General features: G+C 34.2%; 2 protein-coding genes across 3 annotated transcripts in view; both read left to right on the plus strand.

The window, feature by feature from the left end:
• Window positions 1-21,009, plus strand: part of LOC124440230 — a 44,355-nt gene extending 23,346 nt beyond the window's left edge. The window contains exons 1-8 of one of the 2 annotated variants that reach the window (XR_006946616.1): window positions 14,891-14,993; window positions 15,475-15,529; window positions 16,653-16,815; window positions 17,712-17,858; window positions 18,742-18,803; window positions 19,374-19,521; window positions 19,621-19,710; window positions 20,963-21,009. The gene's annotated coding sequence lies outside the window, so the exon portion shown is untranslated. Of the gene's footprint in view, window positions 1-14,890; window positions 14,994-15,474; window positions 15,530-16,652; window positions 16,816-17,711; window positions 17,859-18,741; window positions 18,804-19,373; window positions 19,522-19,620; window positions 19,711-20,962 lie in introns of those variants that run through there. The other variant, XR_006946615.1, reaches the window with a different exon arrangement.
• Window positions 2,834-4,383, plus strand: LOC124440231. The gene is made up of 4 exons (XM_046990557.1): window positions 2,834-2,884; window positions 3,385-3,505; window positions 3,856-3,965; window positions 4,314-4,383. Exons 1-4 carry the CDS (start codon window positions 2,847-2,849, stop codon window positions 4,363-4,365), a joined length of 321 nt encoding a protein of 106 aa, XP_046846513.1. The 5' UTR covers window positions 2,834-2,846; the 3' UTR covers window positions 4,366-4,383.
• Window position 21,010: the final 1 nt, after the last annotated feature.

Raw genomic sequence — 21,010 nt, forward strand, 5'->3', positions numbered from 1 at the left:
TTTAGATTTGCGCGACTACACGTGTTAGATTTTCTTTGGTTTTTCAAAACAAAAGAAATTTTAACAAAATTATTTAAAAACTACTTACTACACGCTGGGGAGATTGTCAAAAGGGCTCAAATACTCGGGAAGCGTCGGTCGCTCGTAGCTTCCAGTTTTTTTGGTGATATACCGAGCGACCATCAATCATTCTGAGCTCATTGAAAGAAAACATGTTTGGTTTGAAATACTTGAATAGGTATTGAAAGACAAGTTCAAAAAGAGCAACAACAAAATACATTTGAAAACGTTTTCGTTCACTTTTTAGCTTTGTCAACATTGAATAGTTTTATTGTGTATTTTAACTAATTTTATGTATTTGTACTAAATACATATGTTTAAGCAAAATTTTCAACTGTCGTAGGCTCATAGCGAATCGTCGTTTTATTGTCATCACTAACATTGTTTCATATATCTTAACTTTAGTGCAGCAGCTATATTATTTGTATTAACTGGATTGAATTGATTTGGTGTGTAACTTTTTTTGTTTAGTGTTGATGAAAATGAAATAATTATTGGTGAAACCAATTCCAGAAAAGTGACTGTTGAACTCAGCAGTTCTGGCGAAGTTGCGTACAATCCTACCATAGCATTAACTCATGACCCGTCATTACAATATGAAGATTTCGATGTATCCGATGTAAGTTATTGTTTCAGTATTTTTGTTAATAAACTATGTATTAATGAACGATAACGATTTGTTTGTAGACATTGTGAATTTTTCTCTGTCAATTTTATAGAGATCGTTCAGAATTGTGCCAGATGCAACACTAAGTAGACCTGATTACGATTTGTTTCAACTTCAAGGACCCCTTGATCCAGATCAAAAGGTTAGCCTTTTGGGTTTCATATGAAGTAGTTGTGAATCATTAAGCCTTTTTAAGAACAGGCATATTATTGTGGGTTGCACATGCGCTGTTCATTATTTTATTACGCAAAATGACATCCGACCTTTAGGCCAACTGACGTCCATATTATTGATCTCTATGTTTCTTCAGGATGTAGCATACACTATATATTTTCGTTAATTACCAAAACGGTTGCGTTTTAGCGTATACTCCGCTCTCTATTTTACTGATTAAAGTTTGATTTTAACACTCAGCAGCTAAAGATATTTTACAAGTATAAGCTTTGCAGAAGATCACAAACATCTAATATGTCTCGTTTCGGCGACTTATGCAAAAGACTTTATTCGCCATATTTGTACACAATTTGTGTATCTCGCAATGCTCTAGTCAGGAAAATGCAAAGCTAAATGTGTTTTTCTTTCGAGTTTTAATGGTTCTACAAAACATAAAAAATGACAGTGAATTATATAAAATACATAATAGAGTCAAAGTATGAGCTATAGCCTATAACTACAATAAAACTTATATTTACAATTCCTCCGCATTCAAAGGTAAAACTTAAGTTCAAATCGGGAAAGAGTTTTCGACAAAAATCTCCTATTAAAATATCATTTAGAAAATACTGCAACTACAAACCAAAAATACAAATGAGATTAATACATTACATTGTTTAAGGTTTCAGATTATAAGATCTGATGTTATGTAGGAATGGTAAAATGGAGTTGACAAGATAAAATGGGCTGGGGTGATGGGAAAAGTGCAAATATAAAAAGAGGGGTTGAACTAAAAGGTTCAGGGAATGGAGCAGCCTTTAAGTGATGTCTTTCATTTAGAAATTCAGCTTGGGTGAAACGACACGTTTATGAACACCAGAATCTTTGAACACTTGGGAAATACTCCTACTACTGGAAAACGCTATTCTAACTTTTAATGTCAAGTGTTCTTTATCACATTAATACTTTTAACCACCATTCTTTTCAAGATTTAAAATCATTTTATATTGCTCATACACACTCAAACTTGAACACGTGGTTTAGGCTAACCACGTGTACGCAGTGCGTACCTGTTTTTTTGAAGCGATTTATATACCTTACGATAATATCTTAAGAATCTGGTATTACCTTATTACGATTACCTTTAAGATACCAGAATACCAGGGTTTACGATACCAGACCCTGGTATCGTAAGCGCTTGCGGGAAAGAAGATCAGGAGAAGATCTGCTTACTTTTTCGGCGCACATGCGCGTAGCATGCAAGACCGGCGTATTTTTTAATTGAGAAGTTTTACAACTGATATAAACTATGTGAGCGTAAAGTTAATCTTTAGATTTTTTGACAGGTGACACTGGAAATTACATACTCGACCACCGCTGTAGTTGGTAAAAAGAATCTGGAAATTTTGTTAGGGTGAACGCGTAAGTCTGTTTTCTTTATATTTTAATTGGTTATTTGCCATATCAGACGGAGTATTTGTTAAAGTTACATGCTTCTTGTGGCTTTATAAACGCTACGTTGAACCGTGCGTACAACTAATATTTTGTGTTACATATGATCAATTACATTAACCTCATTATAACTGATCCTCGAGGAATATAATTTTCTGAATATTAGAATTCTTGAGAAATATAATTCTTTACAAAATCGTGGATCCACGAGATTGATCTATTCAATCTGATGATAACATAGGTTTTTTTGAACAGTGTTGTTCGCTTCTCCTGCTTGGTGTTGTGTTTGTACAGTAACGTATATAAATAAGCTATGAAAGAGATCTTTCATTGTTTTAGATGGTTATCGATCTTTGTAATTTAGCCTCGAATTTAGCAAACTCTTTCATACAATCAATGCGTTATGTGCTTTTGTGATGTTAATTCTTAACATTACATGTCATTTGATTTCTTTCTTATGTTTTTACTTTGTTTTAGGCTAAGCGGAAGAGAGATTAACAACGCCAACATTTCTATGATTGTCAAGCGCAATGTCAGACTACAAATTACCGGGTATGTGGGACTATCTGCTTTTATTTTAAGTTTGGTTAAGTTGCATCTCACTAAGAAGACTGCTGTGTCTGAAAACTTAGGAGTATTGTGAATTGTAAAGAACTTTTACAAGCTAATCATTGGATATTGATGTAACTTAGCTACCGTTGCACTCGTTGTCTTTTAAATACACGTAAATCGGTCATCTATCGTAAACAACCTTTTGCAGATGCGCACTTTGGTCAAATGTAATATCAATCAATAGCGGATCCAGCGTTCGTCAAAATAAATTATAGCTGTTCAATTTTAAAGTCAAAGTACTCTCAGAAAACGCTGATTTTGAATTTCCGAAGAATGTAATTATAATGGATTCGCCTTTTTTTTGATGTACTTAGAAATGTTAATACATGCTAAAATGTGCTACAGTAATTTTGACGTACCCTAGATCCGCCACTGTTATCAATATTACCAACATATAAACTTTAAAACATTTATTTAAAAGATGAACTTTGTGTTTTTAGCACAACTGTTCCTAAGTCACTAGACTATCCAGAAAAAGGTCCTGATTTAAATATAATAGACAATGACTATAGCTCTGTGAACATTTCTTCTATTGGACCACCAATAACCATTACCATCGAGGTAAGGAGAAGATGAATTTCCCTTCCACCACTATTCTTTTCAAAACTATAATCCCGTATAACGAAGAAATAATTAGTTATATAGTCATTGTAGTGGTCACCTCCTAACTATGAAAAAGAAAATTATCTTCGCTATTTGGTTCCATTGAAAATATTTCTAAATTTCTTGTCTCAATATATATGTGATTTCTATGACTTTTTGATGATGCTTTTGTGACTTAAATCAGACATCTGACGTACCTCTATATGCATGCATTATATTACCTAACATAAATGCCCGTCAACTTTTGAGTTGTTTTCAATCTATTGGATCTCATTATAGGTTTCTTACGACGTTTATTCTTCATTTAGGTTGCAAATCAAGGTCAAAGTGATTTAGAAGATGTGAAACTTCATATAAGCGTCCCTCTAACCGAAAAGACAAGGAATTCAATTATCTTCTGTATCCTGTCAGTATTAAGGTCAGTTCTGGCAGTTGTATGATTTTTATTTTGACAATGTTTTACATCGGCGATGTTTTTCTGTGAATTTATCGAAGTGGATTATTGGAATGGGAGAGTTCACAGTTTAATTTTGTTTAGTTTTTGTAAAGCACTGTGGAAAAGTTTGCTAGGCTATGGTGGAAATGTTTACAAGGCTATGTTGAAATTGTTGTTTCTATGTCATAAATGTTATGTTTTGTTTGTTTGATGTAAACTACACAAACAATTTTTGATATAAAGCATTAGGTTTAAGACGTTTCTGTAAACAATCTTATTTACATCTTTACCAACTGTTTAATGAACATTAAGTAACGTATGTCGTTTCAGGGAGGTGATGCCAAAACGCAGTATGCAGTGGAAGAGCCTTGAATCCTGCTAACCTGTCCTTAACTGGCGGTAAGAATAACCAGGAATAAACTAATTGTTTGAGACTGCGCGATGTATTTAACAATTAACTTAACTTTTGACAACCTTAGCGGTAGTCATCTTCAGAGTCAAATTATCCTCAGCTCATCTTGACTCTGAAGATGAACACCACTAAGGTTGTCGAAACGTCAGTCAACACAACAACAACAGTCCTTTTCAGGACTATACTAACCTGGACGATCTACATCTACAAACATGTATTTAACTTAATTATTTTTGCGAGTTGCACATTTGCTGGTTACAGATTTTTAAGTTTGCCGTTCTTTGTGTCGATAAATAGAACTTATTAGAATTAAAACGTCTAACGTTATATCAAAGTGCCAATGCTCAACAGAACATGAAATCAACATAAATTCTTTTCACTATATGGGATTTCTACCAACAAAACGACCGATGCAAACACTAATATGTTAAATATAAGCACATAGTTTGATTCTATGTTAAATATATGTCTCTACTCATATTTAATTTTAATTATATTCAACTTATAGCCATTTAAAGTGCTATCTTAGAGAAGTGTTTGTTCCCTTTTTTTATTGGCTTTGTAAAAAGTACATGCTGTCAATTCCGTTTTTTCGCAAAGGGAATTAAATGTAGTCTTTTCAGAGCGAGTTTATAGCCGTCAAATTGACGATTTCTGACAATTTTTTGGCGAACGTTTTGGCTGCTATGCTAGCTAAATTTTCATCATAAGAAGTACACATTCTCACCATTGAAATATCAGTTACTATTACCTTGGCGACTTCCGTATTCTGTATGACGTCAGATGAGCGGCCAAAAGGTTGCAGGCGAGGACGACTTTGGGTGTTTAACTTTGTCACTTTTCACTCAACTTGTATTGGTCATAAATATATCAAAATCCTTGTAAACGTCTGAATATTTGAAAATAGTTCTAAAGATAGCAAATAGCACTTAGAACTATTTTTAGATTTGTCACCACGACAAAGTCTCTATTTTATTAGTCTGAATATTTGTTCAAGTGTATGAAACTTTCACTTTATATACACTTTAAGAAAATTCAAATTCGTGGATGCCTTGTCACCGACATATTTTTTTTATCAGGACTCGCAAGGAAGAACTAGACGGAGAAGAAATACAGAAACTCTGGTATGGTCACGATTGCAGTTTATCTTAGACAATGGTTTAAATAAAATAAGATCGACCACTACGAAAGCAAAATATCTGAAAATTGACCCAAGTTTGTGAGGCGATAGTGCAATTACTTTGATTTAAATCTCGTTTTGTATGAAATGGCTTGGAGTTTTGCAGCCGGGTTAGAAGTGGCAAAATAACAACAGACAACTTATACTGGAACTTTTTAGATAAATTATCCACAGTATTTTTTATTATTTGTTTTATTGCCTAAAGCTTTAGATATTCGAGTTCTTCTCAAGTATTAAGAATACTTTACTTTAAAAGTGTCTTCTAGAATCTAAATTATGTGTTTTGCCAAATACAAAAAAACGCGTTATTTTTGCCTGTATCGTTGTTCATCAAGTAATATTGATGAATTACTTAGTCTGTTTTAATCAAAACATTCAAACTGCTTCGAATTTGTTTTTCATCTCATCCACGAGTCAGGTGCAATGCCTTTGATTCAATTTTTTCCATTGTTGTCAAACTTTCTTCTTTCTAGTCACCTCGGACGATGGATTCAGGACTGGTGACTTGTACAATCAAAGAAATTAAAAGAAATGGTCGTTTTGTGGCAGACTTAAATGTGCGACTGTGGACTGCGACTCTTGCTGCGGTAAGGCATAAAATAAATGAACATTTGTGGCAATACATTTCTTACTTCCAAAATACTTTGACGAGGTGTGTTGCATCAACAACTTCCCAACACAGACAGTAGTTGAATGAGAGTTGATTATTGAAATCCGGTATATCAAAATTTATTTTGAAATCGGTTTTGGTATTTTGTACACATGAATACGGTTATTTTGGTATTTTATACTGCGTAGTAACGAAATGAAAGTGTCGTCCAGTAGAACTTATCACAATCACGTTTACAAACTAAAGTTAAAACATGCAGCCACATGATCTTAATAATAACATACCTCATAAATACATCTTACGATTCGGCAGTTTTGGTTTAGCAATTCAAAGACAAATACATAAATACCTATTTTAAAAAGGCGTCAAAATTCTATTTGAAGAACAAATATTTTTGGTTGTTTTTTCGTGGAAACACGTGCTATATGCTTTTATTTTCAAAGAATAAACTTCAAATTCACTATTGATATACCGGTATTTTGATGTCGGTATACCTGTATATACCGGTATTCTGATGTCGGTGTACCTTTACATACTGGTATTCTGATGTCCGTATACATGTATGTCCCGGTATTCTGATGTTAGTATTCCTGTATATACCAGTATTCGGATGTCGGTATACCTGTATTTACCGGTATTCTGGTGGTATTCGGTATTTGCGTTATCAACTACCAAACTTTGCCATAAGTATTTTTGAAATTTGCAAAACTTTGCCATTAATATGTGCAACTTTATTATACGGATTTAGTATTATCCTAAAGATCTTCTCATGATTGTCCAATTTAATGCTGAATATGTCAACAATCTTAATGAGAGCGAATCACCTCATCGTGGACATCAGGAGGTTAGCAATTTTACTTTTTCTTAAACATGCGAATTTTTATACATGTTTGATAACTTTCATACAGGTTTACCCTTAAGGAAGGCGTTCTGAGTTTGTTTGAACCGTTGTTTTTTTACATTATCGTTTATTGTAGGTCACAATTCGAGTAACTCCTGAAAATGCTCCTGGAAAATCCAAATCAACTCCAGTGTGGGTTATTATTGTCTCTGTGCTTGGTGGTGTTTTGTTGCTGGCTCTTTGTATTTTCGCTTTATTCAAAGTAAGCAAAAAAGTTTTGTGTTAATAAGGTTTGAATTTGATATAATAAATTCAGGAGGGTAAAACACAAGACCATAGGCACTCGGTAAATAGTAGACATTATTTAATCTAAACGTTTCGACAAGTGTTACATGTCATCTTCAGTAGAAATTGTTTTTTAAAATAGCAACAGCAAGTTGGTGAAGTTTAGGATAAGTGACGCAGAGTTTAGGCCAAAAAGCAAACAGTTTCTACTGAAGATGGCATGTAACATTTGTCGGAACGTTTAGATTAAATTATGTTTACTGTTTACGGAGTGTCTATTGTCGTGTTTTACCAAAATACTCTTTGGCAGTCGTAATTTTTTTTTTTAAAGTCAGGATGGCCATTTATGTTTTATTAATTTTTACCACGACTTACTCATGTGTAGATGTCGCGTAATTCGTGTTTGTCACAGTTACATAGTTGTTATTGTTAGTAGTATTTCTTTTACCACTCTACAAGACTGTGCTATACTCCTTAATTTTCTTTCTTATGGAAAGGTCTTATCTCTGTTCGTGCACTGCATGTAGCATTTAAGGAATAAAAGATATTTACTGTGTTTGCACAGGCTTTTAAATTGCATCTGCTCGAAAGTTCTCGCAAACATCTCCCGGGAATGTTTAGTAGCCAAATGATTTTTAAAATAGATTTCACATTACAAGTTATTTTATGTATTTTAGCTTGGATTCTTTAAACGAAATCGACCTCCAAAGGAGATATCACCTCGCAAACAGATGAAGCACAACAGACTGAAGTTAATTAGGATTTTATCTTCTTTAATTTGTATTATTGTAATTAATGCACTGTTTGTACGGCAGACTTACTTGACAATTTTATTTACGTAAAACTGGTACAATGAATCAATAAATTCCAGCACAAGGTTGTATGTGTGTGAAACATTTGACTTGTTCGAAAAGCTGTAATATTTCATAATTGTATGTTAAAATTAATAATTTTGTATGAGTAACGCTCTTCAAACCAAGTGACAAGGTTGGTACTAATTAGGAGAAACGTCACAAGTAAGACTAAAATTCTACTGACTAAAGCATACCACACTATGACCTACCTACAGTCGCGAATAAAAGTTTAAACTTTTAAGCTTTTTATGAGTTCAGTAACATTTTAAAGAAACAAGGAAATTGAGCTTACTATTAAGTTTGCATAAGTATCGACGGCTCAGAGAAAAACATGTAAAGTGCTTGCACCATAAAAAAATATTTACAAGAATGATAGTTAATTCGCTAAACTATTTGAGCATATTCAGACTGTAGCACATTGTTGCCATCTTCTCGATTTATTGCTGATCGGACTTGGGACTTTATCGGACTTTATTGAGGCTGTTGGTATTGTTCGTGGATTTTAGATCACAGCAATTACCGGCACCTTACAAACGACTTATTCAAGAATACAAACAAACGATCAACTAAAACATTACACTTCAAACTAATTCACAAGACAACACAATTGACACCCACACACTACAACTAAAAAACGTTACCTTAAATCACATCACAACTAAAAATAAAATATTTCACACTAATCCACAATGACAATACATTTCCTGCACATTTCCTGTACACACAATACAATGACGTAAGAACCAGACAACAAATACGGCTAACCTGACGTTTACCTCATTTGACTCTGAAGATGACTACCGCTAAAGTTGTCAGACGTCAGTCAACAACATCAAAACAGTCCTTCTCAGGACTTTATTAACCTGGACGATCATCATTTACAAACATATAAATTTAAATGTATTCTTTAGCAATTATAAGCTCAAATTTTCTTAACCAAAATTTTCAGAAAAGCACGAAGGTTTATTTCTAACATGAAACTTCCAAGATTTTAGCATAAATGTGAAAAACCACCAAGTCACAATTATATGGGCGGGATATGCTGATTAAACAGTTTTGCATCGTCCGTAAGTCTTGTGAGTACTTCCGATGACGTTCGATATCCCACACCTTCTATTTCATGCCCAATATCAGTATACATAACTCAAATTCACTCGAACACTCATAATCTTAAAAGCAAACGAGCGAAGTGTATCATGTTGCAGTGACTTTATTTCAAATTCTAATCAATATATGTGTTATAAGTTGTCAATCGATTCAAATGTCTGTTTTAAACGTATTATATATATTTGTTTCTTTTACACTTTGCATGTTATAAAATTGAGCAAATTGACATAAAAACTACAAATGCAAAGGTGTTTTCGGGAAGGAAGATTCTATGTTTGGCTACAGTTTGACTTTAACAATGGAAAGGTTTCTCCTGGACGGGATTTTCAGGCCAACCAACGTAAGTATGTTGTCATCACATAATTTTGGTTAATTTGGACCCTGTACAACCTTTTGTAAATTGTATTGTGTTAAAATTTCTTTGTATTTGCTATATGAATTATGCGAGGCGCCAGCCAATCGTATAGATACTCTTTAGTAAAATACCATCTTGATTCATTCATCAGAACCGGTTGTTGGTATAATCATATTGCAAGTTCTTTTGATGGGAGATTTCAGTATATCATAGGAACTAAACGAAGTAATGTCTATCCTGTGATACCCATTCCCATAACATAATATATAAAAAACTGCTACTTTCAATTCTCTTTATACAGAAAACGTCTTTCATTGATATCTTAATTGCTTTGATTGTCATATTTGAGGATGTGACCAAGTTCCTGTAAACTAACAAAATGTCCATATACATTTGACAAGTTCAGCTCCCTCTGTAATTTGTTGCCTGCACGATTGTAAATATTTTGAATAATCTTAGCAAGACTGGATAAATGACAAATGACGCCCATGGCTTGCATGTATTTCAAACTTGTAGGGAGCATCTGAGGACAAGCAGATGCACGCTTTATATGTTAATATGGCTAGTAACATAAAGTCAGCGCTTTCTAGGTCAAAAAGTTTTTGCCTTGATATGTAGAAAATATTCAGTGTGTAAGTAAAGCGCGTTACAAAATGAAATTAGGACATTGCAATGGAGATGATCCGTACGAAATACCAAAAAATCAATGGCTCGATGATATCGATCTGTGGCCTGCTGTCAGCTACATTCATGTTGGCATGTATTTATTATTTTCGGTCAGTGCGTACACGAAATAGCAGTTTAAAACTGTAAGAGTCTTGATAGTTATCAAAATTTTGTGAATGGATGGGTGCGTGAAGTGTTGGTGAAAAATATTGACGATTATTGCTAGCTTATAGCTCAAAGCAGCTTGTCGCACCAACAGAGATTCACCCTCAAGAGTCTGATCACAAGCATTTGCTATCCAGAGCTGAAGAAAATTTTCAACAAGATGGGGTTGCCAGCATGAGGAGGTGGCAAGAGACAAATATCGAAATGGGTAAACACAAACCATGAAAATCAAGGTCCGAATTAGCGCTTCAAATCGCAAATTGCGAAGTGATTTCGATTTTGACGAAATATTGCGAAGCAAATTTCGTAAAATTGTGAAGCTCATTTCGCATTCTTGTTATTTAATGTAAATTTGCTTACTGAAAGCACTCTTTTTATGCTGTGATGGATGTGTTTTTATTATGCTTTGCGACCACTCCCTAAGTTTTAAAATACGTCAAAAGAAATATCAAATGATCAAATTTCTTGCACTATTTGCATAATTTCAAAGCGTTGCTATTACATCATGCCTCAGGAATGTGACTAACAGAATTTAGCCTAAAATGGTCGCAACTTTTAAAAACGTCGCTATCAATTGTAACATGAAACGTAACATTTTCAATATTATCTGAAAACGCGAAGTGACAAAGTCACAAACTAAAACACACTGCATACGTTAACGATGGCGAAGCAAAAGACTGTAGAAAATTGGGGCGAGATTTAAACGTTAAATTGATCAAAGTCTTAGTACAGATAAGAAAAAGTAGAAGCGTTAAAATGTTCTGTCTGTGGAATTCTCCTCAACAATTTCTTCAATAGCTGGTTTTTCGCAAGCATGGATAGATGGACAACATCTGTCAAATTAGATAGCTTGAAAAACATGTCCAAGGTAAAGCACATCAACATGCAAAACGTCTTTTGATCAGAAGTCCTTGGGCGAAACTATTGGCGCACAAGTTGTTGAACGATCTCCAATTGGAAGAGGTTTGATGAAATGGCGAGATTGACAGGAAAGTAATGATTACTCGTTTCAACACTGCCTACTATTTAGGCACTTCAGAAAGACCCTATAGCGATAGTGAGGGCATCATTACGTTAAACGAAATGAACGGAATGATTCGCAGTTCCAAATTCCGAAACGAGTGCTATGGCAAACATCACTGGATTCAATTGCCGACAAACTCAAGCAGAAGCTGATGTCTGAATTGAAGAAACACGCTATTTTTCTTTGTTGACCGACGGCACTGACAAAGGCATTTGTGAACAGGAAGTTTTGTATCTCCTTTTTATAAGCAGTGAAGGTAAATGCAATACACTGAACTGAATTATTTCGATTCTTGTCTTTAGATGCGTTATTTCTATTTTTTCAATGGACAGGTATCCCTCAAATAAGGTTTTTAGCAATTGAATCACCTACATCAACAAGTGCAGATGGCCTTAAGAAGATGATACAAGATTGCTTTTCCCGGTTTCACATGAACAATTTCCCAAGACAACTGGTAGCGCTAAACGTGGATGGAGCTTCGGTAAATTTGGGTAGCATAAACGGACTTGCAGCCAAACTTCGCAAAGACTCACCATGGCCAGAGGCGGATTTAAACTTAGTCAACTAAGTCGGGCGACTAACGTATTAACGTGTCACTTTCAAAAAATTCCGTGGGTATTCCTTAAATTATAACACTTGAGTGCTTTTAAAATTTCCGCAGGATTTGGGTCCATACCGATTTTGATTGGTTTAAATTGATCAATTTGCGAGCATTCATTGGTTAGCGTATCGTGCAGGATCTGCAGGATCTATGTTCATTCTGTGATTCTGATTTGCCCAGACCAGCTATAACTGTAATTGGTGGAGATTTCTTGCAGGATCTATACCAATTTAAAGCTTAATGATTGGTCAACATTGTTAGTTTTTTGCAGGATATATCTATTTTGGTATATGATGTTGCCGAATTCGGATTTGATTGGTTGTTGTAGCGAACTTAGTCGGAATATATTTGTCTGCTTCATTACGCTTGAATATTTATCGATCGTCATGGCTAACTCTAGCAGTATTTTAGATCGGGTTCTCTCTGACTTAAAAGTATGATGTTGTTGCTTAAGAGTTAAGACCTTTGAGGAATTATGTGGTATATATAATTCTTCTCGTTTCTTAATGCCTGAAGAGCATTTTCCTTAATTGGACGATCTTTGTATCGTGATGTAAATGCTGAGACAGTCTATTTGCCTCATCATGTAGGCCGACAATACGAAGCCATCGGTTGCTCTAAGGTAAAATTAGTTAAATTAACATAAGTAGAAATGAATATAAGCCTAATTGCGTAGTTGTTATGACACGTTAAGACCAAACTGCCGATTTGTTGTCATTTCATTGTTGTTGAAATGATCGCTTAACTCGCTTTGTTGACATTGCATAAATTGTTGCAGTCTTATAATAATCAAGAAATCTTTCGACTGCTGTTTTATTAGATCTGAACCATCTGAAATTGTCTATACAGCTCTGCTTCTCTGGCCTTGGTTGGAAGCAGTGCTCTCATTCACACTTTGAGCTATGTATCTATAGAGCTTTATATGCAAATTATTATTGTTATCATCCAATATTCACTTCCACCTTAGAGAAGCATGGTGACAAGGTCTCTGTTAGTGCAAAAAATGTTTTGGCTATGTCCTGTTGTTTTGAAAGTGTGGATTCACGTTTATCAGGGCTTGATCTTGTTAAAATGGAAGCTCTTTGCAACTGTAGAGATAAAATTTGGGGTAGTTTTTTGTATACTTGCTCTCTCCTCAGTTACTAATAGAATCATTTCTTTGATGTATCCTGATTGTGGAGAAGTTTTTTTGTTGTTATTCAACCAAATTATTTCACCTCGTCTTCCTTTACCAACACCACCTACTCAATGTAACTATTTATACCTCTTGTTTTGTTCTACAACTCTATTGACTTCTAGTAAAGTCTTTAAGCCAAATCACTTTGCACCTCTTATTTTCAAACCTATCAGTAAAACTAAAAGAAAGGCTTCTGCTTTGTTAGAAAAGCAAACAAACAAGAAAATTCCTCATGTTCAGGCAAAGTTGAAAGGAGAGTCTTCTACTGTTAACATTTCTAATTTTTCAACCAGTTTCAACCCCAGCAAGTAATAAGGCTAAACAATTTATTTTGCCCAAATTATTTAGTACTACACAAACACAATCAACACAAAGGTGCCTGCCATCACTAGTCTTGGTTTTACATAACCCAAAACAAGAACTTTTGCAATCATTTTCATTAGATTTTCACAGCAATATCCAAATGATGTGAGATATTTTAGAGAAAAAGCTAGAAATATGAATGATTCTCAAAAGCTCCAGCTCATTCACAATGTTTTAAACCGAATAGATCCTACCCATTTCCTAAATCAGCTGATGGTCGATCTTTTCTTTATTCGTGGCTGGAAGATTGTTTTTGGTTGTGTTACCCTTCTTTGGATGGTGCTTTTTGTCTGCCTTGTGTTTTGTTTGGTGATCAGTTTCGAATAAAATACAAAAATTAAAACTTTTAGTGAACCAATGACATATTGGCCTGATGCTAAAGCTTGCTTCAAGCGCCATATTGGTTTGAGTTCTAAGGCTCTCACCAGAGCAGGTTTGCGAGCACACATAATAAATATTTGTCATTAGTTGGTCAGGCATCAGGAGAAGGACTGCAGATTGAGGTGTTGATTGATGAGCACAAACAGCAAGTCATCAGGCAAAATAGGAAAAACTTGTATCAATAATTGATACTATTAAACTTTGTGGTAGACTTGGGTTAGCATTAAGAGGGCACGGTGATGATTCTTCATATCATCCGAAGTTGGTTCTTACTCAAAGGTGGTGTTGGTAACTATGTTGAATTGTTAAATTTTCGTGTTCGGGCTGGTGACACAGTTTTAGCTGATCATTTGAAAAACTGTCCAGAATGCTTCTTATATTTCAAAGACTACTCAAAATGATCTAACTGCTTGTTATCACTGAAAAATAATTATTCTTTTGAATTGAATATGTGACGATTAATCATCGAGCAGTACCAATTGCAACGAATTAAATAAATTAGTTAACGCTATCAAAATCTATAAGGAGCTTATGAAATTATCAGTCTTCTACTGTTTACGTAAACAATTTGAATAAATGTATGGTATAAGTTAGTTAATTATTAGTATAAATGCTTGCATTTGAATTTACGTGAATTTAGAGAAAGTGATTTTGCATGGAATTTAAATTATGTCAGAATTTAATGCTTTCAGAAATGAACAAGCTTGAGCATGTAGGAAATAATTTGAGTGGTTATGTACTTTTAAAATTTTGCTGACGTTTTATTGAAAGTTTTATTTTCACCAATTAAATTGTTTGTGTTCGTCGGCGTCAGGTTAAGAACGAAATTTTACTTCGAGTTGAAGTAGCCCAATAATCACTAATTTTTTGTTAATTTACTTTCTAAGGACTCGCCCAATAATGAACTTGGACGTTTCATTGACTTTAAGCAGGAAGGAGATACTTGTGGAAAATTATACCGTATTCTGTCCCAACAGTTCTATACAATGGTAGGAATTATATTCTCTATATTTTCTTGATGTGTAAACAATAAACCTGGCTTAACTTGGTTAATGTGTTTTAAATGAGACTACAACTCGTGTAACCAGTGCATCCCTCTGGTTACGAGCCCTGGGGAGATGTCACTTGTGGAAGTTGTCGGTCAAGGAGATGTATGCATTGAGAGTTGTTTATGATGGGAAATTTTAACGGGGATAGAAACCAACAAGGGAAATGTTAACGTATACAGTACCGCTCGCGTATTTGTTAACATAATTTGCGTGTGATACGCGTATTGTTCTCGTATCATACGCGTATGTTTTCATCATACGCGTACCGTATGTTAACAAATACGCGAGCGGTATTGTATGTCAGTATAAAATTTGACCAGACGAAATGTTGGTTGTGGAGAATGAAAGGTATATTATGTGAGAAATCTGAACATAAGAGTCCGTTCACTTGTGATGTTGTTGTAACAAGCTTTTTATTTAGTTTGGATGTTACAGTGTGTTTCCAATACATCGGCAAAGTGTCTCTGGTCCTTATGGTACGTATGCATGGTGAAGTTTAGATGATTAACTGTTTCTGTTCAAATGATTGTAATTGCTTTGGTCGAAGAGAATTGCATGACAGAATATCGAAATCAACTTATGTCAGTGACAATAGTAAGAATAAAGCTCAAAACTATCAAATATGTAGTTATACGGAATGGAAGGTATTGTTGTGTATTGTTGACATTTCATTTCCCTTTTGCTACAGCATTTGTATCATTGTAATAAGATCAACGAAAATATTTTTACAGAACCGTTTGTTGTGCAAATCATACAAATAAACCACGACTTTTTAAAATATATACATGTTTTGGCATGCTTTTGTGATCTTCATTGTTTATGAAAGTGTATAGTGATCATTCCTAAAGATGGAAGGAGATTAATAATCTTTTAGACCTAGTCGCAACTATTGACATAATATGAATATACAACTTCCATTTTTGAACATAAACACAAAAGCTGTACACTGCATTTATCATTTTATCTACAAATGTAAATTTAGTCGGCACAACTGTGTAAAAATATGATGTCAAAGCAGCCATTTTGGCAGGTTTACCTCAAATACCAATGCTCAACAGTGCATGAAGACAGAAGGCAAATTTTTCACTTGATTGGATTTTCAGCTAACGGGTGGACATTGAACCTCCATTGGTAAACTTTGAATAAACATGTTGCTTAGTAGTTATACTTTTAAAACGTATGTTTACGTTAATATTGCTTGCTTTGAATAATAATTCATTTTTTATATACCGAAAATAGCATAAGCTCTCCGAAACATGCCTATTTTAAAAGATTCGTTGTCTTTTTGTCACGGTTTTGTGTTATTATAATATTATGAAAATCACACTTTATGCTGCAAACCTCAAAATTTGTAAAAATTCATGAGAATTTCGATATGGCTAAAAGCAGATAGGTTTTGCACAAGCTTGTGTCAAAACTTAAAAGCGTTTATTGTTCTTTCATAAATAATCACTGTTGAGTATGTGGAAAGTTGCTGTAGACTGAAAAGTTAAGAGAGGATTGCAATAATTTTTTGACGTACATTGTGTTTACGTAAAGAAACCTAAATCTTTTCATTCATAAGACATACTTATTTGAGTCTGTTTGTTTTCTTCCTAGAAATTCAATACCAGTTCGATTTGGATTATCAAACATTGCAAAATTTTAATAAGAGAGTGTATTTTAATGAATCAGAAATGTAATTTACTCCAAGCGTGATAAAATAAGACTTCCAGGCAAGAATGTTACGTCGTGTGTGGAATTCACTCAGATTCATGTTGAAGTAAGTCAATATCTTTCTTAGTCGTTGTGCTTATTGGGCTAGACAGTTGTTAACCTAACACTAATGTCGCTTTCATGCTGAACCCTGGCTAAGATTGTCATTGTCATATTTCTGTCGTGATATGATGGTTTGTAAGGATAAGGGGAGGGGCTAAGGGCTACTATTATGGTTAAAGGGGCTACTTTATTCTGAAGGGGCTACTATTATTAGGGTTAAGGTCAAAGTTAGGGGTTTAAAGTAAGTGTTACTTTAAGGTCACTTCATGTATGGGGATTAGGGTTTTGTACGGTTGTTAACGTTATTCACTTACGTATTGATTCTTTGTTGGTGTGTTTCTACAAGCGAATAAATACTTTGAACCCAAAATGCCATGAGCTTGTTTTCAGATTATTCAAATTTTTGATTCCTTAAGTAGTGTTTTGCCAAATAAGTGTAAAATTATTTACGTAAAACTCTACCTAAAACTATTAACATATATGTTTTGCTGCAGAGATCTGTTTTATGTATTTCAATGTCGCCGTAGGTTTGTTTATATTTTTGTTTTGTCTTTTTAACATCATGTAATTTATGTGAATGTCAACATATCGTTGTAAAGTACTACATGAATCACAAGTACTTTGCTTTTCACGCGCTTTTCGTGTATTTCAAAGTTCTTGCAACAGAAAATCATTTAAACTTTCTCAAATGAAGTAATGTTAATTCATCAATCGAAATATTGAAAAAACTACGTTTTGTACAAACCGTTTAATGGGAAACTAATGTGAAAATGGCTTTTCAAGCTTAAATACTTACAGCTTTATCCACCCCATGTATTCGCTTCTAAACGTTCGATTGCAGTACTTCTAATTCTTTTATTGTGTACGTTAAAATTCTTTCTTAAATTTTGTGAACTGTAGGAAAACAATCTTGTGGACCGATTGAGGCTTGGAGCCAACAGCATCGGTTTCAAAATAAATTACAGTCTAATTTTACCACCAAACTGCGAAAATACGACTTTATGTCCGATTTTGGATACAAGTAAAGGCTCTGTTAGAACGGAACAGGTAGGAATAATTTGGAATATGACTTACTACTTTTGTAAGGAAGAGTTTCTGTTTGTAAAGTAGTTTTGTTAGTGGTACAAGGTTATTATAATTTTCTGATTAAATTTTTCTTAAGTATTCCGATTTTTATGGGAAATTTAAAAACTTTGTCCGTGAAAAGTTCAGAGCAAATTTACACAGATTTATTAACAGGTTTATGAAATTCTTTCGTAACCTGTTAATAACCACCTTTATGGCAAAGTAATTCCTTGTAAAACAATTAGCATTTCATTGGCGAATCGCACATTGAAAGAGTGAAGTCACCACTAGGCAATGTAACTGCCGAACTATTTGCCGGGTATCATTTTTGCGAATTGTCCTATGAACACCTGTCTGTAGGCTACAAATAGAAAGTTTTAGTTTGGCGTTGACGACAAAATGCAAATGTCACGTGATCAAGTCTTTGCAGTTTACGTTGCGGTTCAGGTTTTAACGGCATGAAGCACTTCTTGCGGTAGGTGATGTACGGCAAGCTTTTACTATTAATACACCAAGTGACGTTTATGGCCCTGTAATTATTTTATGTGAGTATACATCATGAATATGCCTTTTCATCGACAAACGTATAACAAAACATGAAATCTAGCTCCTGACAATGCAAATTATAAAAGACAAATGCAAAACGCCAAACTATATTCAAATTTTTTCGAAACGGCAAACCTCAACGGCAAGCAGGTAGTTGAGGTTTATCGTTTGCCGCAGACGCTAAACTAAAACTCGCTATTATCGTGAATTGTTTCTCGGACCACCTGTTTATGGGCTACCATTGTCGTTAATTAGACTGAAAACTGTTTGTAGGCTACCATTATTGTGTTGTTGATTGTACTGAGAAACCTGTTTGTAGGCTACCATTATTGTGAATTGTACTGACAACGAATGCAATTATGATCTCAAAACGACAGTAAGGTAACGTTTTCGTTTATTCTTTACTTGTACTTTTAGATTTGCGCGACTATGCATGTTAGATTTTCTTTGGTTTTTGGTTTTTCAAAACAAAAGAAATTTTAACAAAATTATTTAAAACTACTTACTACTACGCTGGGGAGATTGTCGAAAAGGGCTCAAATACTCGGAAGCGCCGGTCGCTCGTAGCTTCCAGTTTTTTTTGTGATATACGCGAGCGACCATCAATCATTCTGAGCTCATTGAAAGAAACATGTTTGGTTTGAAATACTTGAATAGGTATTGAAAGACAAGTTCAAAAGAGCAACAACAAAATACATTTGAAAACGTTTTTCGTTCACTTTTTTTAGCTTTGTCAACATTGAATAGTTTTATTGTGTATTTTAACTAATTTTATGTATTTGTACTAAATACATATGTTTAAGCAAAATTTTCAACTGTCATAGGCTCGTAGCGAATCGTTGTTATATTGTCATCACTAACATTGTTCCATATCTTAACTTTAGTGTGCAGCAACTATATTATTTGTATTAACTGGATTGAATTGATTTGGTGTGTAACTTTTTTGTTTAGTGTTGATGAAAATGAAATAATTATTGGTGAAACCAATTCCAGAAAAGTGACTGTTGAACTCAGCAGTTCTGGCGAAGTTGCGTACAATCCTACCATTGCATTAACTCATGACCCGTCATTACAGTATGAAGATTTCGATGTATCCGATGTAAGTTATTGTTTCAGTATTTTGTTAATAAACTATGTATTAATGAACGATAACGATTTGTTTGTAGACATTGTGAATTTTTCTCTGTCAATTTTATAGAGATCGTTCAGAATTGTGCCAGATGCAACACTAAGTAGACCTGATTACGATTTGTTTCAACTTCAAGGACCCCTTGATCCAAATCAAAAGGTTAGCCATTTGGGTTTCATATGAAGTAGTTGTGAATCATTGAGCCTTTTTAAGAACAGGCATATTATTGTGGGTTGCCACGCACATGCGCTGTTCATTATTTTATTCCGCAAAAAAGACATCCGACCTTTAGGCCAACTGACGTCCATATTATTGATCTCTATGTTTCTTCAGGATGTAGCATACACTATATATTTTCGGTAATTACCAAAACGGTTGCGTTTTAGCGTATAATCCGCTCTCTATTTTACTGATTAAAGTTTGAATTTAACACTCAGCAGCTAAAGATATTTTACAAGTATAAGCTTTGCAGAAGATCACAAACATCTAATATGTCTCGTTTCGGCGACTTATGCAAAGGACTTTATTCGCCATATTTGCACACAATTTGTGTATCTCGCAATGCTCTAGTCAGGAAAATGCAAAGCTAAATGTGTTTTCTTTCAAGTTTTATTGGTTCGACAAAACATAAAAATGACAGTGTATTATATATATAATAGAGTCAAAGTATGAGCTATAGCCTAGAACTACAATAAAACTTATATTTACAATTCCTCCGCATTCAAAGGTAAAACTTAAGTTCAAATCGGGACAGAATTGTCGACAAAAATCTCCTATTAAAATATCATTTAAAAATACTGCAACTACAAACCAAAAATACAAATGAGATTTAATACATTACATAGTTTAAGGTTTCAGATTACTGTTAAGATCTGATGTTATGTAAGGAATGGTAAAATGGAGTTGACAAGATAAAATGGGCTGGGGAGTGATGGGAAAAAGTGCAAATATAAAAAAGAGGGGTTGAACTAAAAAGGTTCAGGGGAATGGAGCAGCCTTGGATGTTAAGTGATGTCTTTCATTTAGAAATTCAGCATGGGTGAAACGACATGTTTTATGAACACCAGAATCTTTGAACACTTGGGAAATACTCCTACTACTGGAAAACGCTATTCTAACTTTTTAATGTCAAGTGTTCTTTATCACATTAATACTTTTAACCACCATTCTTTTCAAGATTTAAAATCATTTTATATTGCTCATACACACGAACTTGAACACGTGGTTTAGGCTAACCACGTGTACGCAGTGCGTACCTGTTTTTGAAGCGATTTTCAGACCCTGGTTTCGTAATGGGACGCTTCCGGAAAGAAGATAAGGAGAAGATCTGCTTACTTTTTAATTGAGAAGTTTTACAACTGATATAAACTATGTGAGCGTAAAGTTATTAATCTTTAGATTTTTTTGACAGGTGACACTGGAAATTACATACTCGACCACCGCTGTACTTGGTAAAAAG

The sequence above is a fragment of the Xenia sp. Carnegie-2017 genome, unplaced genomic scaffold (genome assembly GCF_021976095.1).
Source record: "Xenia sp. Carnegie-2017 unplaced genomic scaffold, XeniaSp_v1 HiC_scaffold_2, whole genome shotgun sequence".
In the NCBI taxonomy this organism is placed as follows: Eukaryota; Metazoa; Cnidaria; class Anthozoa; order Malacalcyonacea; family Xeniidae; genus Xenia; species Xenia sp. Carnegie-2017.